The sequence below is a fragment of the Lytechinus variegatus genome, chromosome 9, assembly GCF_018143015.1.
Source record: "Lytechinus variegatus isolate NC3 chromosome 9, Lvar_3.0, whole genome shotgun sequence".
In the NCBI taxonomy this organism is placed as follows: domain Eukaryota; kingdom Metazoa; phylum Echinodermata; class Echinoidea; order Temnopleuroida; family Toxopneustidae; genus Lytechinus; species Lytechinus variegatus.
In genome coordinates this window covers 17,758,869-17,783,612 of record NC_054748.1, presented here as the reverse complement: position 1 = coordinate 17,783,612, position 24,744 = coordinate 17,758,869, and the positions used below count along the sequence as shown (strand labels likewise).

Genomic DNA, 24,744 nt, shown 5'->3' with positions numbered 1-24,744 from the left:
TGTTACGTAAGTAACATTTTAGCAGCTTAAGGACCTAAAGATAGACATTTCAAGAATTCCTCATGCAGACTATTCAAAATTGCTTTCCTCTCGTCGTGGCGTCTCCAAATGTGACGTAGTTAACAACCATTTCCTCATGAAATCAGGAAGGGAGATTTGGGATCCTTTCTGAAGCTATTTTTAAGAAACCAACTGGGTTTTAAAGTTAGTATTTCCACCATTTAATTCGTTTTCTTCATACCATTTTCCATTAATTTACACCGAATTCAGTCAATACTATTTCACCTTCAATTGGATTAACACAGAGCTTTTTGCAGAGGAAAAATAAGTGGTCATTAATTGCATAGTTAAATGATTTGACATTGTTTTTATTTTGCCAGGTTCAGTTTCTTGGTTGTAAGAAACCTTTGATGTTTATATGCTAATATGCAGCTAGCTTATTAGACTGGTGTATTTTTCCCCAATGAAGTTCTTTCCTCGTCCATTCATTCATGGCAACAAGACGTTGAGTGCACCAGGCTATTCAGCGGCCTCCTGTAAATAAATTTGGAAAGGTATAAAGTTGTTATTATGAATAAGCGTAAAATTCGTAAGAACACTCTTATAAACTTTGTCCCATATTTGGCATCTTTTAAAGCCTGGTCCCACTGGCCGACGGACACAAAACGGGTGCCAGGTAAAAATGGCAGAAGTAAAAATGGCAGAGGTAAAAATGGCAGAGGTAAAAATGGCAGAGGTAAAAATGGCAGAGGTAAAAATGGCAGAGGTAAAAATGGCAGAGGTAAAAACGGCAGAGGTAAAAATGGCAGGGTAATAATGGCAGAGGTAAAATGGCAAAGGTAAAAATGGCAGAGGTAAAAATGGCAGAGGTAAAAATGGCAGAGGTAAAAATGGCAGAGGTAAAAATGGCAGAGGTAATAATGGCAGAGGTAAAATGGCAGAGGTAATAATGGCAGAGGTAAAAATGGCAGAGGTAAAATGGCAGAGGTAAAAATGGCAGAGGTAAAAATGGCAGAGGTAAAATGGCAGAGGTAAAAATGGCAGAGGTAAAAATGGCAGAGGTAAAAATGGCAAAGGTAAAAATGACAGAGGTAAAAATGGCAGAGGTAAAAATGGCAGAGGTAAAATGGCAGAGGTAATAATGGCAGAGGTAAAAATGGCAGAGGCAAAAATGGCAGAGGTAAAAATGGCAGAGGTAAAAATGGCAGAGGTAAAATGGCAGAGGTAAAAATGGCAGAGGTAAAAATGGCAGAGGTAAAATGGCAGAGGTAAAAATGGCAGAGGTAAAAATGGCAGAGGTAATAATGGCAGAGGTAAAATGGCAGGGGTTATAATGGGAGAGGTAAAAATTACAGCTCTAGGTAAAATACGGCCAGTCTTAAACCCCCATGCATTGAAATGTCAAAAAGCCCACGCATATAAAATCCTGAAGATTTGTCCACATTTTAACATTGGTACAGACCTATTTAAGCAAATGACGATATAACTGTCGCAAAATATTTCCGCTTGAGTGAGCACTACTTTTGAAAAGTTAGTGAAAAATTGGGTGCTGGTTTGTTAAAAAGCCGAGAAAAAAAGTTATCACTCCAAAATGAAAGGGGATTTGGTTAAGGAGGAAAATGACACAAAAAATTATTTCAACTTGATGAAGTTCTTTAAGGTTAGAAAAAGAATTTCAACAAAAATAATAACAATTAGATAATAAACAGTGTTTTTTCTTCTGTTTTGAAAAATAACAGAGATTTGTATCAAATCTCTAATAGCATACCAAGCTAATTATCAAGAGAGTGCTGTTTATGGTGTACAAAATACCCAACAGTCCAAGGGTTATGACCATCAAGGCGTTTATATCATATTGGATGCTGTGGTAAAGGTTCAGGGTCTTCTTTTATGCAAAGAATCTGAACCAGACGGTCTCCCTCGATCGACCCCAAATTGGTTTACCAGTCAAAACAAGATTATTATTGATTTTCATAATCAGTTACATATTCAGTGCCAAGACTGGGAACGCATGCTTATTGTCATTCAATTATCTAAAAATAATAGTACAGACGACATTACAAATAAGGACATAATATTTAACCACAATCATTTGTGACAATTTTAACGTCTAAGCTTTCCCCGCAATGTTCTCTATGTTTTTCCCCGCCCCCTAACCCTCTCTGTCTCTCCACCTCTCTTATGTCTACTCTTCCTCCTTTTTGCATCGGCAAACCTGGCAAAACTTTAGATATAAAAAAAACCAGCCAGACAAAAAGGAATGTTATAAAATGATGAATGAGAATAGTGCAGTTTTATTTTGCTCCTGATAAATTGAATGAAAAAAATATGTGTGGTTTGATTTCTTTTTAAAAAGCGTTCACGGTACACCTCCAACGAATTCGTAAATAGCATTGTTGAGAAATGCCTAACCGTGACATGCACTTCTTCAATGTATGTACATGCGGGGGCTTTTTGACAATTCATTGCATGGGATTTAAGACTGGCCACATTTTACCTAGAGCTGTCATTTTAACCTCTCCCATTATAACCCCTGCCATTTTAACTCTGCCATTATTACCTCTGCCATTTTTACCTCTGCCATTTTTACCTCTCCCATTATAACCCCTGCCATTTTTACCTCTGTCATTTTTACCTCTGCCATTTTTACCTCTGCCATTTTTACCTCTGCCATTATTACCTCTGCCATTTTTACCTCTGCCATTTTTACCTCTGCCATTTTTACCTCTGCCATTTTTACCTCTGCCATTATTACCTCTGCCATTTTTACACCGAGCCCACAAAACGTACTCATAACAGATACAGCGGACAAGCGAAATTTCGGCATGGCTCCATCCGTTTTTATCATGCTCCAGACAATGGGCAAAATGGACGAACAATGAAATCATAGTGGACGGATGATCAATGGATATAGAGCGTATGGAATACGAAAGCAAAGAGTACACACGGATACATAACGTTTTCCAACGGATGACAAGATTCTTTTCCGTTTCACTTCCTCTCTGCATCCGTAAGTGCACCAAGCCTTTAAGAAGGCAGAGAGTAAGTGGAACGAAGCGTTTAAGTTCTTCAGAGTAGCGGAAGAGTGTTCTAAAGAGTCTTTTAGAACAAGTTTTGTTTTGTTCTAGGGAAACTATATTAGGTTGAACCCACTGGGTTCTTTGCACAGTTAATAACCCCAAAGGCATGTCAGGTAAGTAAGAAACTTCATGGGTTTCTTGTAGATCCCAACGTGGTTCTGAAGGAATGCTGAGACCCCTTTCGTGCTTCTTTGAAGAACATTTAAAGGTTCCAAATAAGGACGAAGAAAGGTTCCAGTCAGCACATTTGTTTCTATAAGAATGAAAATCTCTAAAAGTGATGACCTAAAACTCTGAGATATGACCTAATGAATACATAATTAGTCTCATTCAAATCAATGTATTATTGGCCTGGTTCCCAACTTGTAGAACCAAGCCAATAGCACATTGACTTCAATGGGGGGGGGGGGACAAGTATGTATTCAGGAGGTCATATCTTGGGGCGCCACGGACCGATCCCCCATAGTTGGGTTGTGGGGGTCATTCTCATGCTCGACTAAAATGTGGTATAAAAACGTAATTGAAGTGCAAAAAGTGAAAATTGATGACATGACACTTCGGTACTCTATTATAACAACTTTAGCTGTAACTTTTTCACTCTTTGGTGCTATATTCAAAATCTAGGGTGTTATTGTAACACCTCACTGTGTGGTCATCTATTGACACCAATTGGTGTAAGTCTTAACACCCCTGTGTTTAGAGTGCACGTTTACCTGTTCTCCGAACGGTAGAGATATCTTCTTTATCTTGCCATCCGATGTAGATTTCACCCTAGAAATAAAGGTGAACATAGTTTATATTATTTTGAATGAAAACTCAGGAAATATAGCAGAGTAAAGCATTATGAACGCAATCACTGCATAAATACTCTTTAACGTGTATTTCATTAATCTATTATTTTTAAAAATGTGGCAACTACCTGGAACATATAATAATACAAGAGAAAGAAAGTACCACTTGATTAATCCTTTATTTTAGGCGGGCTTTATGACATTAATATTGAAAAGATAAACGATTAGAAAGGATGAGGACATAATTCTGCTGCCTTCTATAAAGATGAACACTTAATTTCCTAGAATTAAAATAGGAAAGTGATATGTTAGGACTCACTTAGCAGCTTGCAAAGCGGCGATACGTGTATTGAGTTCCTTAATCTGTCGAGAAACAATAGAAGAATAGCAAAAATATTATTTCCATTGAAAACTAAAGCTTGAACATTTTTTCAATGTTCTTTCATTGAAGTATTGCATTGCTATAGACATTACAAGAAACAAGCTGGTCCACACTGCACCAATCTTCGTACTAACATGAAATTGCGAAGTTGTGGTTGTCTTTGCAAACAAAGGACAAACATCATAACAAGATGTTAATGTGTAATCAGTTGTACAATCGATTCTATGTCATCCAGTGGTAGATCCATTTATTGCAATTGAATCCGATGTTGCAGAAATTAGACCGGCAATAGACTAGCACACTTATAAATTAATTGAATTATGTATTGTTGGTTTGTTGACGTGTTATTAATTTAAAGTTTTGTGCAACTCCTCCGTAGACTAAATCTGACACTAAAAGAAAAAAAAATGTGCCTATAAATAACAGGTCAGGGAGCTATTCAAGAGTGTGAGATTTGTTTTTCTTAAAAAAATAAAGGAAGAAAAGGTCGACATTTGACTCCTGGGAAATCTGAAGCAGATAAAAACAACATCGACGAAAGGCCCTAAGGTTATCAGGTCCAAAGCAGGGCCTTTTCTGGCCAGCTTGCATTATTAATTCACCATTCATACCAGGATAAAACTTACATCATATTTCTGTCTCTTTTCTTTCTCCTGTAAATCAAAGAGGTTGCCGAAAGCTTTGACGATCTTAGCATAAAGATCACGTGCTGCTTCCTTCATGGCTTCCTCCGACGTCAGGGAATCAAGATCGATGGCTGGGGCTCGTTTAGCCAAGGTCTCTTCTTTCTCTCTAGCGAGCTCTTCAACCGTCATCCTGGCGAACCTTATCCTCTCATCCTAAAGATAAAACACACAGAGGCATCTAAGTTCATCATTTCACAATGTAACCTGGGTAAGCCTACTGCAAAGAACAGTGTCCCACAGTGTGTTCACAGTGTGGCACACAATATGAAATCACCAGGGTTAGATCATCACATATTCGCATAGTCGACCATGTGAACACGCTGTGAACAGTCGCATTGTCGGGGCATAGTCGGGGTGTCCACAGTGTGGACAAAACTTCACGCTATAGAGTTTGAGCATTCTAACAGAGTGGATAATATACTTTGTGAACACACTATGATCACACTGTGGAAAACTGTGTCCTTTCAACTGTCCACGGTAAAGGGGTTCTGACCTTATTGTTATTATCATTATTCATATCTGTGGTACTAGCACCTACAACACACGGGTATAGAGAACCATACCACACGCTGATACAACAGATTGCGATACATTTCCATTCGTGTATCTATAAGATATGTGCTACATGGCCAAAATGGGTACTGTAAGGATACGAGATAAGTACCCCAGACCACGCACAGGACATCGGCGACACAGTTTTCACAAATCCTAGGATACTTTATGTGGTGCTAACAACACAACAGGGTTACCACTATAGGTACAAAAGAAGTACCGCAGAAGTACTACATACAAATTTCGTAAGGATGTTATATGGACTGATATTAAAACCCTCCACTCCAGGAAAGTGGCCTGAATATGTGAATGTGTAACTTCCCTAGTTGTGCCTTGTTGTCGTAAGAGTCTTCTCAAGTTTGTGCTGTTTTGTGTCATTGCCCACTTATGATCAAACGGGGTATAGGCCTATGTGCCTCTAGACTGAAGGGCTTGTGCGTGCTGCATCGGCTCGCGGTGCAGAACAAAAAACCCGATGCAGAATTGGCATTTGGGTTATCTTGCATCGTGTTTACACGCTCTCACAGCGCGCGGTGCAGAATCGGCTCGCGTGTCAAAAACCTGAAATGATCCACCCACCAACAATATACATATGTCATAATAAAGACAACGCTGGATCCGTGCGCTTGCAAATACGTTATAAAGGTAAAGTAAATGAAATACGCGCCAATTGCAGAATCTGCAATTGGCGCGTATTTCATGCAGAATCGGCTTTCTGTTCACACGTAGAAAAAAAAGCGGTTCTGAACCTACCACTTTGGTGGTGCAAAATTGCCGATTCTGCACCGAGAGCCGATGCAAGTTAATCGCGTTTACACGCAAAAATCCGATTCTGCATCGATGCAGCATGTAAACACGGTATTTCTTACCTGAACAACATTCTTGTACGCGTTGGGGTTCCTCATGGCGCGTTGCCTCTCCTCTCTCTCCTTTTTCTTTTGTTCTCTCTGTGCTTTTAGTCTTTCATTCTCTTCCCGTTGTCTTCTCTTCCTCTCTTCTTCATTCTTCGTGATTCTCTCCAGCCACATCGCTTGCTCATTTTTCCTCTCAAGCTGATGAGAATAATGTTGAAAATATATTTGGAAAATTCTAACATCAAATATACAAGATCTGATAGCTAAAACGTATTAGGTATGTATTTATGAATTTTCCGCTCCCAAAATGTACCATACGATTTATTATTATTTTTATTATTTTTATTGTTTTATTATTTTATCCATTTATTTTATTTTTTTTTTTTTGGGGGGGGTCGATGTTTAATCATCAGAAACAAGAGGTTACATTAGTATGGAAAAAACGTTAGGAATGTAAGCCCATCACAGGTCTATTGAGAGTGTATCGTGGAAAGAAAGATACAAAACACTTATAATTTCAAATAATATATGAAACGTTCATTTCTAAATCTTTTAAAGGTGCAACCTCTTTCCAAGTGCATACAAACAAAATGCAGACGTCCGGCTTTCTCGTCTTGCAGCACCTATACACGCATCTAGATTTAACTGTGCGACTTTCAGATCAGGAAGGTGCACAATTGCGCATGTAATGGCCCCTACTATTGTGTCATGATTCCGTCATCGCTCACGGTGTTGACTCTAATTTTTTTCTTAAAGTATATGGCTTTATTCCTTTTTGTTTAAGATCGCTTTGCTCGATCGGTAATGCAAATCATTAGTCAGAAAAATTGAAACCAGTGGGATTCGAGCCTGCCATCTACTGCTTTCCGGGTAGGTTCGAATCCCACTGGTTCCATTTTATTTCTGACTTAAGATTTTCATTACAGATCGAGCATAGCGATCTGAAACAAATAGAGTAATACAAAACTTATGTTAACAAATTAAAATTTCAATTTTTGCCAAGCAAATAAGAATTTCACCTTAGAAACATGCATTGACACTTTTAACCCCAAACATGCCAAATGCTACATGTAAACGATATACTGCAAATATTCCGTTGTTGATTTAACACCAGACCGGAATCTACACCGGAGAAGTATTGAAACAACACCAGTTTGGAATCAAATCGATGTTGTGTTAATACCAATTGGTGTTGTATAAACACCTATCTGGTGTTAGACCAAAACCAAGCTGGTGTTGTTTAACACTTTTCTGGTGTTGACATATATAGATTACAGCCTGGTGTTAAATCAACAACGGAGGTTTTGCAGTGTATGAATGCAAATTGTCACTTACCCTTTTCTTCCTGAGGGCAGCGATCTCCTCGTCGTACGTCTCGATGATCTTTCTCACCATCTTCAAAGACTGGATGATCTCCTGCTTGAACTCCTGCCTTTTCTGTCACGTGACAACACAATCAAACAACGACACCCACGTGACAGTCACGTGACTCAAAAACATTGAGACGAGGAAACAAACGTGACAGCCACGTTACAAGTTTAAGTTGTTATTATTTATGTTACTTGATATAGCACATCGTACGTGACAGCGTAACGTTACTCAAGTGACGAAAACCCGCGAGGAATGAAACAAAACTATACAATGACAAAACAAGTGATTATAGTCACAATACGGTGATACACAGAAAGTGGTTACATGTCTTCCTTGTAACAACTTATATTCATTTACAGTGAGGGATAGATAAAAACATCGATCTATTATCATCTTTACATTACAATAATGAAGCAATCCTGCCGGAAAAAAATAATAGTGTAACACATTATGTCCACATAGTGAGATATATTTGATTGGCATTGTTAAAATTGGGTGTTTTATCATTCTGGAACGGATTTCACATTGTGTTACAGACCCTTTTGACAAACTACGGGATGTTTTGTTTTCTCCAACAGGCAAGGTATCGAAAATGAATAAAAGACCGCATTTCGAGAGAGAATATAACATGTGTAATGGTTATAAAAAAAAGTGTAGACATAACTGTCAGTGGACTAGAATGGCTTTTCAAAAATGAGTTCAATAGCGTTTTATTTCTAATTAGTAATCATAATTATCTAATGTTTCGGGATTCAATGCCTTGGTAGAACCCTTGAGTTAGTTCGCCCTGAAGTATATAAGGTGACATGTAACCATGACAAGGAAAATAAAATAACACAGAACGAGTTACACTGTCACGTGACAAAGTAAGATGAATTAACGAGAGTATAGTTATTATCATTAATGGAAAAATCATTAAGGCTCAAGTTGTTATAACATTCCCGAGGATAAAAAGGAAATAGTTATGTTCCCGTCATGCATTGCAGCATAATGCAGTAGTCCATGCAGTGACGTCACTACTCTACTGGGGGATGGGAGCATCGTGGGAATAGGGTCTGATAGGGGGGATTAAGTGAAGTTATATCCTTATTTTATTTAGAAAGGCAGCGGAATGGGGGGGGGGGGTCTGATATTATAGGCGATCTAGATATCAGCCTGACATGGCTTTGCATCCATTATGTAATTTTATTACTTTTCCTACGAAATTAATACACATCAATTAAATTGATGTTCATTTCTACAGTATCTGACTTGGTGTCATGGTATAGTTATTAGGCATCAACCTAAATTAAGCATAAGTAAAGTTGTTCATTTCTCAAAACGAAGTATAGTATATCACATTTTATTCTTCTTTTTAGTTTTATCCACACGATTTATATCATATCACACTTATTACTTTTTCCTCATTTGTTTCCTATCTCCTTCCCCTTCCAAATAACTGATATATCAAGGAAATGGCGAGCGTTTGAGCATTTTATTTAAATTGGGAGTGTGCGGTACGTGAATCATGTGCAAGAACAACAACTGATTTCTTTTCATGCTTTAGACAATTGGGCGGGAGTTGCCTAAAACATGACATAATTTGCAAGATGACGGGCAAGCTAGCTTTTTGAGTGACATTCAAATTCACGCTCCGATATATACGTCGGCTGGCTAGCAGACGGGCGGTAGGTTGCGCGTGCCCATCGATTTTCAATTTCTGTGCGCCTGGCAAAGGGGCGTCACCTCAAGCGTGCGCTACGAGAAATGTACACTGCGCGCGAGTTGACGCCATGTTGCCAGCCGTACAGGAAAGTAAATACAGATACGCGTCAATCCTAACCCACTTTTGTCAGTCAGGCGACGATTATAGTGAGAGAACAGCAAAGTACTTACAAAAATTGTAAGTACTTACAAAAATTGAGACTACTTTGTCTGCCTCGGCGTCATACTGGGCGAGCAAGTCCTGGATTTGCTTGAGAGATTCTCGGGCCCCGAGTCTCATCTTTTCTTTCTTCTTTCTCTGTCACGTGACAACACAGAACATGGACAAGACCACGTGACGAAAAGGTCACGTGATGGGTGTTAGACAGGTTAGGAATTAGAACGATGTGACAAGTAGAAACACGGACTCCTAACGAACAATGTAGCGGGCTCGTTTCGAAAAAAATAGTTTGTCATTGCTTAGATGTTGCATTAAAATAGTAATGCTCCAAAATAAAATAAAACAGTTTGCATCAAATATGATTTCTTCTATTGTCATTTTTCACATAAAGTACATTGACAAATAACTCATGAATATATTTAATTGGACCGAACCATTTTCGCCAAATTTTTACCACCATTGTAAAAACAAAATGTCTTAATGGAAGCTATGAAAACTAACTTGTAAATGGTTTGCAAAAAGGTTTTAACGAAATATATTCTTAGTCCAAGTGAATTAGTAATAGAGAGTAAGGGGTAACCATTTGGGAACGGTTTCTAAGACTACATCTAGCTAGTGAAATAAATTAATGTTAATAGGTTTATGACACGATAGAGAACATTCTGTGACCTGTTACATGGCTACACATGCACGTAGTATAGTTGACCTAGCCATGTGGATTCCTGTGTATAATGAGAATAGTATAATAATTAATGATAATAATCGTAAAACATAATAAAGGTAATAAAGATAAAAAAAGAAGGATAGCATTCACAATAATGCAATAATATTACTACATCTAGTACTACTAATAATAATCAAAATAATAATAACAATAATAAAAACATAGATAATAATGATAAAATAAAATGATAACATTAGTACGCCTAATAAAATCATTATTGATAAATATCATTAAAAAATGATTGTCGATATAGACTTCAATCTACCACTCAAAATATACGTAGGTATGGAAAAAAAGTATTAATATCTATCAAATACATTCTTTTGTCAAGCTGACAACTTGAAGATTATTTTTCAAGAAATATCATTTTATCTCCATGTTGACTATAAGAAAACTGTGTTACCGTCTCTTTCATGTTCTAGAAATGAAATGATTAGGCATTTTCAAAGTCATAAACACGAATCCCTGTTACGTGAAAAATGATATAATAATTGTAATATTTATTGGTAGGATTACTATCCGAATACATGAATTGTTTTTAAAAGGATCCCATACAACAAAAGTTTTTTTTTTGTTTTAACCGTTTGACATGAAGCACTTCTAAAGCTTTTAATCAATTCAAAATTTCTGAGACCACATTTCGATCGAAGCTTTTGGATATACAATCGCAGTATATGTCAGGTAAGTATTCAAATCGACTTTTAATTAGTAAAATTATAGAACACAAGAGAAGGCGCTAAATCTGAATAATTTTAAAGAAATAAAAACTCCAAAAGAAATCAATTCAACTCAATTCAAGGTTTATTAAAAACATGGGTCGTAGCCAAATGGCTGAATTGGTCATGTATACAAAGTAAAAACAATTAAAAGACTCATTACATATTTCAAACATTAAAAAGCAGTAACCTTTCTAAAAAGGTTAGTTATCCAACTTTCTCACGTTCGAATGGCAGAATGATAGAACATGATTTGCACTGTTTACCAAAGTTTTTAATAGACAGGCTGAAAAGTAGATTTAGTCAAAGTTCCATAAGTACATGATCATGATGATGCGTTAGAGTTGATTAATATCTTTACTATAGTCTTCAATACAATTAGATTTTGTTACATCACACGACAAAGATCGATTTAAAGCATGTCCAATTATTTAACTTTTATTCGGATTTTCGACATTCTAATTAGTCTGCCAAAGTAACGGCAATTTTTTTCAGCGTAGCTTCAAAAAAAAAATCGAGTGTGTTTAACACACTCGATTTTTCTTTTAACTTAGTAGATATATAACTTTTCTTATTAAAAAAATAATAATTATAATAAAAGGCATTTATATAGCACCATTTATGTAGAAATTTTTTTTTCCTAGGGGGTGTTTATTATCTTTATTACCCCGGCTTTAGCTCGAGCTGCCTTTCAGCGCTCATGCATTCAAGGAATTAATCCTGTCGGGTACCCATTCACCTCACCGGGTTTGAGTGCGTTACAATGTGGATAAATTTCTTGCTGAAGGAAATTACGCAATGGCTGGGATTCGAACCAACTACCCTCGGTTTCAAAGTCAAGAGACTAATCCACTGGGCCACAACGCTCCATTTACACATGGATTTACAACACTTCGAAAATAGAGATCCATCGTCAAAATGTTGAAATTGAGCACGGCATTAAGAAAAAAAATCCCTTTTGCACCTTTGAAATGTTTGGCGCTCAATATTTTGAGCATTTTACACCTTGATGTTGGACGGTAACTACGTTTTGCACCAAAGCGGTGCACAGTTGTACCTTTTAGGAAACTTTGCATCCTTGTGAATGTACAGAAAATTCTGCATCCCTAAACCATGCAAAGAGGCATAATTTACACAGGGTTGCAAACTATACACAATAGTGCATATTTTTACCTTTGTTCATGTGGGGTGCGCGGTAGCACCGCTATCGGTGGTGCTATTTAGGGTGTAGATTATTTTGTCAAATTCTTAAAAATTTTAAGATGTATTATTGAAAGTAGAAAATACGCAAGGACACGAACCTTATCTGAAATGGCTGCCTCCTCCTCTTCCGTCAGAGTGCTATGTGGTAGAAATAGAATTGGATGAAATTATTTCAATTTCATAGATTTCACTTCTGTTTACCTCTCTGTGGCTGGTGTTTTCAGAGCAATTCTAAATTTCCATAATATCCCCTATATATGAAAACAATCTTTAGGGACCCCATCGCCGGTTGATTGGGGTTATAATTATTACTATCGTTAATTTTGCTACCATGGCATTGTTTAACATACAATCAAGTTCATTATTTAGTTAATTATCACTATATAACACATAAATAAGGGGGAAAGCAGGGGAATGTTCATAATTGTGTCTCTGTGTGAGGATGTACGTATGTATGTTTCAAAGTAGAAAGGAGGTCAAAGTGAGGTACAAATAGCGTTAAACATTTGTTGTTAATGTGACGGGCTAGAGAAAGTGGCATTTGTTACCGTGTAATGTAGGTATTTGTTTTGCGTGTGAGGACGTTGTGTATGTTTGAAAGTTTAAAAAAATGTCGATGGACTACGAAGTACAAAAATAATGAAGTTTCAAGCTTGAAAATGTGACAAGCAAAGAGAAAAATAAAAGACTTACTGCTCTCCTTCTTGCTCAGCAGACGCCATGTTCACAGTCTGTTATATGTTTACCCCTTCGACAGGACCTGAAAGAAATAAAAGAGGATAACGATCATAAGCGAGGAAGCGTCGATCGGGGAAGGGGACACGGGGAGGAGGAGGTAAGTGGTAGCTGGTAAGGAATAATTCTTTGAATTGCGTGTGCGCTTTAAGGTCATGTCCACCCCAGAAAAAATGTTTATTTGAATGTTTAGGGAAAAATCAAACAAGCATAACGATGAAAATTTCATCAAAATCGGATGTACAATAAAAAAGTTATGGCATTTCAAAGTTTCTTTTATTTTTTCACAAAATATGATATGCACAACTTGGTGACATGCAAATGAGTCAGTGATGATGTCCATCACTCACTAGTTCTTTTGTTTTGTATTGTTTGAATTATACAATATTTCAATGTTTACAGATTTGACAATAAGGACCAACTTGACTGAATCATTTAGTATTAAACAATGCTAATTCCACATGTTCAGGGATGAATTAATCGTTGTTCAGTTGACAATGAGGAATTTTTTTTAGAATATTTCATATTTCATATAATTAAATACAAAATAAATAGTGAGTGGATGACGTCGTCAGTTTCCTCATTTGCATACTTACCGTATGTGCATATAACTGTTTTGTGAAATAAGCAAAACTTTAAGATGTCACAATTTTCTTATTTTACACCCGATTTTGATGAAATTTTCAGTGTTGCTTGTTGGATTTTTCACTTTTTATTCAATTCAACTTTTTGTTGGGGTGGACTTGTCCTTTAAGTAATTACACTCCAATAAATATTTGGTAAAAATGCTCCATTATGGTAATCATGTGTCCAACCAACATTGGGCATTTTTTTGGGGCATCTTTCTTATCCAGTCAGTGCGATGGAACTTTTGCTTATTGTAATTGTAATTGTAAACCTCGTGATGGTTAAAACATGGAGCTATCTGTTAATAGCTCTATGGTTAAAATTTTACCCACTATTTTTTTCCAGAGTACGGCGGCCAAGTTTAAGCGGGGTTAATGAAATCCAATTCGCCCTTCGGACGCGAATAGAGACGTAAATGTGATGTGCGCTATACAAGAACTGTTAACTATTTTTATTGGCAAAAAGAAGCTGCTGAAAACTGCTTATCTAAAAAAAGAGCCAATAGAGTAAATAAAGGAGTCAAAGGGGGCCTAAGCTTTCGATCCTAGCAGAATCTTCTTCGGAGGCAAAATGACAAACATATAAAGTGGAACAACCATAATATAGACCACAGACATTCAACAGCAACACTGGAAACAAGGAGACAAAAGAGGCATTAGTGAGAAGAGAGGACCAATCAGGTTAATGAAGGGGATGAAAGAAAAGGAGTAGGCACACACAAAGGGAAGTTAGTGTGGGTAAGGCCAAAGAAAGACCTCAAGTAGGGAGGGATTAAGATATGAGGCAGGCAACATCAAACAGGATCTAGAACAAAACAGTGATGGGGGGTATGAGGAAGAGATGAATAACAAGAGAATTAGTGAGAGGTGGGTCAAACAGATAACAAAGAAAGGCATAATAAACTGGTACATAAGAGTGGGGAAAAAGGAAAGAAAAGGGAACAACTGATAATGTGCAAAAGACATAAGTACATGTAAGTATGATAGAGCATTAAACAAACTAAGAGAAAAAAGTAACTCTAAAAGTGGTGTAACTGATATTGTAATCCACTGGATGTGAGGGGAAAAAACAGAAGACTATATAGAAGAAGAAAAAAACCCTGTATATAAGGAAGGGAAGCAAATTGCATAAAAGGGTAAAAGCAAATAAAGAAGCTGATGCTGTATGAGAAAGGGTGTGTAAATGAGAGAAAAACACAAACATAGTTAACATGAAAAAAAAAGCAAAACAAATAACTGGTAAATCTGAGAGGTGAAGGGAGAGAAAAAAATAAATATATAATATAATAGTTATATTGCCTGAATAAGGGAGGAAAAAGGGAGCTGATCTTGTATGAGATATGGGATGTTTTTTTTCTTCTATGTAGTCTTCTGTTTTTCCCCTCACACCCAGTGGATTACAATATCAGTTACACCACTTTTAGAGTTACTTTTTTCTCTTAGTTTGTTTAATGCTCTATCATACTTACATGTACTTATGTCTTTTGCACATTATCACGTGTTCCCTTTTCTTTCCATTTTCCCCACTCTTATGTACCAGTTTATTATGCCTTTCTTTGTTATCTGTTTGACCCACCTCTCACTAATTCTCTTGTTATTCATCTCTTCCTCATACCCCCATTACTGTTTTGTTCTAGATCCTGTTTGATGTTGCCTGCCTCATATCTTAATCCCTCCCCACTTGAGGTCTTTCTTTGGCCTTACTCACACTAACTTCCCTTTGTGTCTGCCTACTCCTTTTCTTTCATCCCCTTCATTAACCTGATTGGTCCTCTCTTCTCACTAATGCCCCTTTTGTCTCCTTGTTTCCAGTGTTGCTGTTGAATGTCTGTGGTCTATATTATGGTTGTTCCACTTTATATTTGTGTTTGTCATTTTGCCTCCGAAAAAGATTCTGCTAGGATCGAAAGCTTAGGCCCCCTTTGACTCTCTTATTAACTAATTTTATTGTTATTATCACATACAGTAAAGTGTGACTTACAATTATCATTACACAAGAAAGGAATTGACGTTTTATCGCCTAAATTCATGTGGTCATGACCTCCCCTACAAAATATTAGGCAGTTTCCTCTTAGCGACATATGAACAAGTCAAATACAAATGAGATTCTAAGTGCGACTTTGAAGGGTATTAACTCTTTGTAAAAATAGCCCCCCCCCCCCCTTTGCATTTGCTTTTTGGCGAAGTTACAAATATTGATATAATTATCCAAAGCGATTTACCAACGAAATGTGAATAAACAAGCTGGAGAATAAATCCTATACCATCATTAACTACCTGAGAACGGGTTATTGTAAATAAAAACGGTGAATGAAAATGGCGAGAACAGCGAATCCAACCTTCTATTTATCAACCAAAGTTTATTTCGAGAATTGCTGGGAAAGAAACCAAAATCAACATGCCACTCTTTCAAGGGATACTCTGCTGATATAGACATCCTTCTGTCATAGAAGAATGGACCCAACATGCATCAAAACAAATCAAAATATCATGATCTTTCTCTCCCATCTTCGGGAAGACATTTTCCTCATTTCCCTCGAGCCTTCCAAATTCCTGGCGATGGAAATAGAACAAAACCCTCCATTCAAACAACATGGCCAGAAATAAGATTTTATTTTAGTCTTGGAGTATAGCAGACATCAATCATTGCTTATCAACATGCCAAGACTGACTATCTCTGATCTTCGTCTTCTCTGGCGATTACATACCAAACGGATAGTACATTTCAACCTCAAATCTAGGAGTGGATCTAGAGGAATAATCGTGGGGGAAGGCGGAGGCAAAGAGGGGACGTTTGAGAGACTTTAAACATTTGTTCATCTTTTTTTCCCATTATTATAATCTGATTTTGTTTCTATTTACTTATTCATAACAAATTTATAATTGTTATTTGGGGAGTGGGGGCAAAGTTGATTAGAATAATGTTTTATAGAAAACGATAAAGACATATGAGGAATAAAGCATAACACAAAGTTTTTTTAGGAGTAGACGTCATTTGAATTACGCTGTTACATAATTGAACGGTTGTAGTAATATGTTTCCTGAAAAAAGGAGCTTCATAATTTCATATTTTACATTATAAGAAAATAAACAAAATAATCAGAGTCGTGTTCCCATAGTATTCCCGTTGTAGTTAGACATTACCCCATAATTTCTTATTTGAATTTAAAAAAATGGCGTTCATCTTGATCATTGTCACCATCATCATCATTATCATCTCCATCTTCACTACTCAAATTATGAAAAGATTCTTCTCATTCCGAATATACCTAATATGCATTTTAAAAATATATATTAATCAATTTAATGGGTCTGAATCTTCTGCTAAATGTTAAAATTAAAAAGAAAATTGTCTGGATTTTAGTTTTTAGTACACGTCATGTATGATTTATCATGCCAAAACGATAATCAAATATGTTTGTTACGCTTTGACAAAAGTTATTATCCGAATGATTTGAATGCAGAAGAAAACAGCAAATAAAATAAAATTAGAATACAAATAAGAAAATGAAATAGCCAAAAATAGTGCCTATACGGTATGTTCCGCTCTTTCAATTCACATGTTTGACTAATCTACCGATAGTCATCTTAACGTCACTTTATAACTCTTTTTACACCAATGCCAAATAATATGTCAATTTATAACTCTGTTAAAACGAATGCCCAATAATATGTTTCTGTATTTTCTACATACTAGCGTCAGTATTACAACACGCGTGTTCGTAACATCAAGACAGAAAACCCAGCAGGGTGGTATCGCCAAATCAAAGTTCTTACCCACCGAGATGATGCACCATCACCCATTGCGATTCCTGGTATTGGCGCCAATGACTCTTCACTCCACCAATAAGCAGCTGCTACTATCAACAAGCATCTCATTTCCATAGCAGCTGATCTCCCTCCTCTTGACAGAGGTTCCCTTCCTGCGTACTTACCATCTCCAAGTCAATGCCCCCTCGTCCAACCATGGGAAGTATTTCGAAATCTTAAACACTTAAATTCTTCCAAAGCAGGGATCAAGGATGACATACCTGTTAGAGTTGTAAAGGAATTTGCTCTTGAATTGTCTGTGCCCCTTACTGATATCTTGAACACTTCGTTCCAACTTGGGGTTGTACCACATCAATGGAAGCTTTCCCAGATCACCCCGATACCTAAGGCACTGCCCGCGTCTATTGACAAAATTCGACCAATCGCTCTCACAAGTAACTTTGCCAAAATAGCTGAATGTTTTGTGGCAAAATGGCTTTTGCAAGACATTGAAAAACACATTGATTCACGTCAGTTTGGTAATAGGACTGGACTTTCCACTACTCACTATTTGGTACAACTTCTTCATTGTCTTTTTGAAAATACAGAAAAAAGTAAATCAATTTCTACCATTGTGTGTACTGATTTTAGTAAAGCCTTTGACAGGCTTGACCATACAATCCTTATCCGTAAAATGATTGATCTTGATGTACGACCATGCTTAATTCAGTGGGTTGTTGATTTCCTACAGTGTCGTCAACAGTGTGTTAAGTATCAGGGTAAAATATCTCAATGTTTGGAAAATAATGCAGGAGTACCGCAAGGTACAAAACTAGGTCCGTTACTATTTCTGATTATGATCAATGGCGAATGTAATTCTTCGACTATTCCTTACTTCAAATATGTTGATGACCTAACTTTGGCAGGGCAGAATGTAGAGTAATACCATCACCCCCAAAATACAAGAATGTCTCAATGAATTGCAAAGTGGGTCGACAAATAACCATATGAAATTGAATCCCTCCAAGTGCTTTGGTATGAATGTAACTTTCATGAAAACACCCCCTACTCGTAATGACCTACACATTGGTGAATCTGTACTAGCATTCGTCACTTCCGCTAAGATACTGGGTGTAACAATACAGTCAAAGTTGAAATGGGATGAACATGGTGAAATTTTAAAGAAGTGTAATAGGAAACATACATGTATGTTCAGATCACTCAAGCAATATGGAATGCCCGTTGAAGATCTAAAAACTGTCTTTGCTGGATACATCCGTCCCTCATTAGAATATTGCACACCGGTTTTCAATGGGGCTTTGACCAAACAACAGATTGCTGACCTAGAAAGAGTACAGAAAAGAGTCTGCAAAATTATATTAGGACGTAACTACTTGTCGTATGAAGATGCTTGCCAAACAATCAACCTTGAAACTCTGGATTCTAGACGGTAAACTCTTGCTCAAAAATTTGCTAAATCTCTTACAATCAATCCACACTGCAGAACTTGGCTCCCTCCTCCCAAAAGGCTAGACATTTCGCTAAGGAAAATCCCTAAGTACGATCAATTCAAATGCAAAACCAGCCTATTCCAAAATAGTCCCATCCCCTACTTCATTGTTTTACTAAACGAGAACTAGATAAATTTGTTGTCCCCCCCCCCCCCCGACGATATGATTGATATAGCTTCTTTATTTGCTAGGATAGTCATCTCATTCTACGCCTTGCCCCACTCAGTCTACTCTGTACATAATTTGTTGTCATACATGCATACCTTTTGTTTAATCTTCATCTATCTGGCCCAATCCTCTTTCTGTACTTTCTATCTATATCTCCGTTTAATTACCCTTTCCCCTTATTCACTTTTTCTGTCTGTCTCCCTATGCCATCTTTATCCTTCCCCATCTTCTCTTTTCTAATACTTTTCATTTATGCTTGAACAATGTGCCTATCATAGTGGTTATAATTTGCATACTTAATATCTATTATGTTCAATACAATATATGATTTTATTTACTTTCAACAAATTATTTCCTTGTATTACAATAAGAAGTTCTAGTAATTTTATGTCATTGCATGTTTGTATTTAATTATTATTCTATTGTTGTAAATTGTACACATGTTTTTTATTCAGCCTTTGGCTGTGAGGCATGTTTTTTAATAAACCATTATTGAATTGAATTGAATTTGAATTGAATTGAATACTATTTGTCCAAACTAAAGTTGATATTTAACTATATTTTTGTTTTTATCTCGTCTCCCTGTAATGTAGCTGCCACTTGACCAAAGGATGCTGTTTTGATATGTAGTATTCATTATGTGGGTTTTTTTATATGGAAATTAAATTTATAAATATGAAAGTAGGCCTATGTAACTCAGGGGCTTCAAGTATTCCCGATTAAAGATAATGTAGGCTCCAACATAGAAACGAGCCTGGCCCATATGCTCCACTCCCTGCCCTTGCGGGGCGGACACCGCCGGTATATCTGGCTCTTCATCGCAATTCGAGATACCGCACCGTTCTCCGCCAATACCGCAATGGCACCGTACGTAGACCGTGGTAATCCAACACCCAACTGTCATTTAAACCCTGTGAACCATCAAAAATCACCCCAGAATTACCTTAAAATAAAATATGTTTAATCTATCCGTGCCGGTTTTGGCGGTTTCCATCATGTCCCACATTGACACTGTTGAATACGCCGTACATCATGTTAAGATAAAAACCCTTCGTTTTTGTACGGCAAGATCAGTAATAATAAAACATTTACCCAGTGACGATGCTGACGATTTCGAAAACGCAGAAAACTTTTTGTAAAAAAAAACATTCAATGAAAAAAAAACAGCCTGTGTGGAAATTCGGTGAATGAAAGCAGCAGTGCTGTCCTAGATTCCGGACAAACGACAGAGGCAGATAGGCCTGTATATTTGCTATTTTTGTCCAGTCCAAATCTTCAGACGATATACTGTCCCGGTCCGGTCCACCAACTTTCGACAAAAACATCTCAGTTGCCCATTGTGATTTGACTTGCAGTTTCAAAGGAATTTCTGCGTTGTAGAAAGCGTCTGTGTAGTAATTGCGAAGATGCCCTATACCGTGTGAAAACCGTGAGATTTCCAACCGGGAACTTTACGATGTAAATTCAATTCGCGATGAGAACGCGATCGTTTTGACGTGGCTCACGGCGGTTTGAGGTTCTATGACATTTGCTCCGGCGACAATTGCTCCGCTCTAAATTCCACACACTAGTCTAATGACTAACTTAAACCCTTTTTTAACGCTTTACCCTACCCTAAACCTAAAACTAGCATGAGACCCTATTCCAACTCTAATCCCAGGGGTGGAAATCTCTCCCATAAGGTAGGGGGACAAGGGGCTGGAAAATTTGACAACCAAATAAAAAAAAGAAGGTTATCATCCCAAAAGTAAGGTCATCTCGTCCTAAAATACATGTTTTTATTTCGACTTTGAATAATGTATTTCTCATCAAGATAAAAGACCACAAATAGTAGGGGGGCATTTGATATTGCGTCCTCCCCCTACTGTTTTCAGTAGGGGGACACGTCTCCGTCTTCCCCTTGGGAATTTTCGCCCATGCCTAATCCTACATCTTACTTAGACGACATTAGGACAGGGGCAAATGTCGTGTCACCGTTTGAGAACCGCCATGAACCCCTTTCTCAACTGACGACATCTGATCGTCCCCTTTGTGGCTGTAACAAGATACGGCACTCTGAAGTCGAATGCCCCTATAGACCTCTCCAATTATTATCACCTACTTCAGTGGTACATTGATTACGTCTCCACGGGGGACTTCCCCTACGGGTGACGTACTGCGCAGCACTGTATGCGCATCACCTAATTAGGGCGCTACCGAGTGTGATTCACGACATGACCGTCCTTCATGTGACAGGATTGCATTGCGATGCGTTCAATCTACCTTAGACAAAGAGGTACTGAACGTTCTTACGCTATACGTAACCTGCGCCATTTATCCTTTTCCTATCCCGATTACTGGCGTATATATTTTCTTTTGAATGGGAGCACCAATAAAAACTAAAAAAATATATATACAGAGGGGCACGGCCCTGGGGCACTAGCGTACCTATGAGGGGGTGGGGGCAGACTGCCCCCCCTGACGTGTCACAACCCATGCAAGGGAGGTATCCCCCTGACGAGTCACAACTGATCCCTGACGAGCCACCAGTGGCCCCTTCCTATGAATTTGAAGACTTTTTTTTTTTTTGCTTGTCAATTTTTTCCCTGGTACGAAATCGTTTATGCGTGGTTGAAGACTTTTTTGGGGGGCTTGTCAATTTTTTGGGCGGACGATTTTCCCCCTGTGGAAAATCCTAGGTACGCTGCTGCCCTGGGGCGCTGTGTTGGCTGTAATGAATAAACTGGACTATTACAGTGATGTAATGTCCCCAATTGCTGATTTAAATTTGAAAAAAAGAAGGAAAAAAAAAGGTTTTCACTACCAAATTATGGTCATTTTGTTTACATTTCACCATTTTTCACACCTTCCAGAATTCCTTGGGATGCTGCATATGGATAATAATACAAGAACCACCCCAGGAAGATCTATATACCATGATCTAAATTGCAATAATGATATGATTTTAGATTTATAAATAACTTAATAAATATAAAAAATTTTCATATATTTTCTTTTCATACATAACATTTTTTTCATTAGCAAAAACACTGGGCCCATTCATTACAATAAAAAACACGAATTTCCTCACCTAATGAGATGGACCTACTTGCCACTGGCTCAATATCCCAAATATGTCTTCTCCTTTCTATGCGACTTTCTTTTTTTCTATCTCTCTCTCTCTCTCTCTCTCTTGATGTTTGATTATCTGTCATTTCTAAATCTATGATGAATGTGTACAGTGCGTCCCACAAAAAAAGGAATCCGGGATTTCCATGTTTTTTCTTCAATGACAAAGAAAAAACTACATGTACAGTATCTTATTTCATTTACATAATCATATAATTCAATTATTCTAGAAATTATTCTTTATTTTGATACCTAACATAAGATAAACACTTTAGGCATTAATGGGCAAGACGAGTTTGAAAGTTTAATGTCAAATCCAGGTTGCGCAGAAAAATGGGAAAAGATTGATTTGAGATACGACGACCGTGCTTATTTGGCAATTGGCTCATTATAGTGTCAGAGAATTTTTGGTGGAGAAGGTTTAACAAGCTTATCCGGGGTAACATTTAGTGCTGATTCCAAAAATGTGAGTGTTATTGACCGTCCTTACGACATTTGACCTATTTGGCCAATACTTTGGTAAAAATTACCATTTTGACCACTCTTTGGAAAATGGTCTCTAAACAGAGAATGCTTTTGCAACCACGTCCAATTAAAAGGGTCTATCCTAGGTAAAATGCACTCTGATTCCAAATAAAGTGGTGCCATTCGCCATATCACATCTGGGGCCCGTCTTACAAAGAGTTACGATTAATCCCAGCAATCGCAACTATGGAAAGCCAGCAACGTCAACATCTATCATCCATGTTTGTTCAAAACATTTTCTAGCTGTTATGTATATTTATGCATTCATTGTTTTCTTGAAAATTCACTGCACTTTTCATTGCATCCAAAGGACATTGTGCAAATTTTTCGTAGAAAAAAATATGACACCGATGGATTTCTATAGAGTTACGATTGATCGGATCAATCGTAACTCTTTGTAAGATGGGGCCCAGAACTGGTCTCTTTGGCCTAGTTTTGACCAAAAATTCAAATTTTCATGATTTTTTCTTTAACTGAAATGTGTTACAAATATTGATCAGAATAACGACTAGATGTCTTTAGAAATCCACATTTATTTCTAAAATAAGCCTTGGATCGTATACAATCAACTTCGTGTAATTTATTAGGTCAGTTTTGATCTATGAGGTTCATTTCGGCCATTTTTTGCCCCAGAATGACCCCCCCATTGCGTGAAAATTAGACGCATCAACTATTTCTAAAAATTAGGAAAGTTAGAAAAAAATTGTGAGTGAAAATCAATGCAATGATTCAATAAAGACCCGTGTTATTGGTCTAACTATTGGACTCTGTGGTCATTTTGACCACTTTAAGCTCAATAATGACCAGTGGCCACACATTCTTTGATGATTCAAAAGGGGCTCAAATGTTGCTCGACGACATTATACATGTCGAGCTCCCAATAATCTGTAGCATTCATTATAACACAATAATCTGTGAAAAGTGTTGATAAATGTGATATAATTTTTTATATCAAGTAAAAATGTTTGACCACGCACTGTGGTAACTTTCATGACATTGCCACCTTGACCACATGACACTAAAAGATTCTGGTGAAATTGTTATCAATTGATAATGATAATGATGAAGCTGCTTATATTTATGATGATTGTATGAAAATGCTAAAACGACGACAATAATATTAATGATTATAATGATAATAACGATTATGGCATTGTTGAAATTTGTAATGATGATAGTAGCTAAAACAAATTCTTATATCAAAGATAAGTAATTTGATTATGATAATCATGACTATGATTAATAAATCAATTTAGGCAATAACAAATATTTTTCAAAAATAAATATGTAGCCTTCATTATAACACACAAAAAAAACAACATTATGACAATATTGCTAATGTCATTGTAGCCATAGGAGTAATGGCTAAAATGACGTTAATGCATTTTTGCAATAAAAAAATAAATGGAAATGGCTAAATAGGACTATAATATAGCAATGACTAAGAATATTACGGGCTTAGATCAGAAATTAGATAAATTGTAAAGAGCACAGTAGATTTCCATTTTTATACTTAAGATGGTTTGATGTTTGAGTGACGCTCGAAAACGTGAACTGATAATAATTCAATCACTCAAATTCACTCAAATAGGCATTTCATAAAAGAAAATCAAATATGGAATAATATTCACCTGATTTTGTTTTTCTCTTTTATATTTTGTATGACATGGGACACGTCATGCCAATGCCAGTTATGAATGAAGCAGGGGCAATTTCTGAAAGAAATAGCTACGGACCCACAACAATGAAACACGTGGGTAATTAATTAAAAGATAGAAAAGGTTCAAAATTAGCTAATCGACCAAACACGTAAACTTCATGGAAAAAAAAGGATAAATAGCAGACTCATGCATCATCACGTTCCATGCTCATTATGAACATGGGAGAGCAAAGGTCACAGAGAGACTTTCACCCATGCAGGCATTCCAAACAAATATTATCAAATGATACGAAACCGCGCGCGATCAGTGTTAAATCACTCAAATTAACGGAGCTGCTTGGTACAGTACTTACTATCTACCACAAACTGACGGGGAAAGCCGGAGAAGCCTGTGAATCTTCACAGTGCGCCAATGACAAGATAGTAGATGCGACACTC

The 24,744-nt window shown here is 37.0% G+C and overlaps 1 protein-coding gene across 2 annotated transcripts; it reads right to left on the bottom strand.

Annotated features, from left to right (window-relative positions):
- Positions 1-468: 468 nt before the first annotated feature.
- On the bottom strand, positions 469-24,744 carry LOC121421639 (troponin T, cardiac muscle isoforms-like). 2 transcript variants are annotated; one of them, XM_041616405.1, is made up of 9 exons: positions 24,660-24,744; positions 12,917-12,983; positions 12,322-12,361; positions 7,681-7,782; positions 6,361-6,543; positions 4,880-5,092; positions 4,191-4,234; positions 3,794-3,851; positions 469-534 (listed from the first exon to the last, which is right to left on the bottom strand). In XM_041616405.1, the coding sequence occupies exons 2-9, from the start codon at positions 12,943-12,945 to the stop codon at positions 520-522; spliced, it is 684 nt and encodes a 227-aa protein (XP_041472339.1). In that variant the 5' UTR covers positions 12,946-12,983; positions 24,660-24,744; the 3' UTR covers positions 469-519. The 2 variants fall into 2 exon arrangements, with proteins under 2 accessions (XP_041472339.1, XP_041472340.1); XM_041616406.1 differs by lacking the exons at positions 12,322-12,361; positions 12,917-12,983; positions 24,660-24,744 and adding an exon at positions 9,611-9,876.

Excerpts from the sequence above, each read along its gene's own strand:
- LOC121421639 (XM_041616406.1), bottom strand. The coding sequence starts at position 9,700 with ATGAGACTCGGGGCCCGAGAATCTCTCAAGCAAATCCAGGACTTGCTC. Across the intron at positions 4,235-4,879 it reads AAAAGAGACAGAAATATGAT|ATTAAGGAACTCAATACACG; the intron begins GTAAGTTTTATC and ends GTTTCTCGACAG. Across the intron at positions 3,852-4,190 it reads GCCGCTTTGCAAGCTGCTAA|GGTGAAATCTACATCGGATG; the intron begins GTGAGTCCTAAC and ends CTTTATTTCTAG.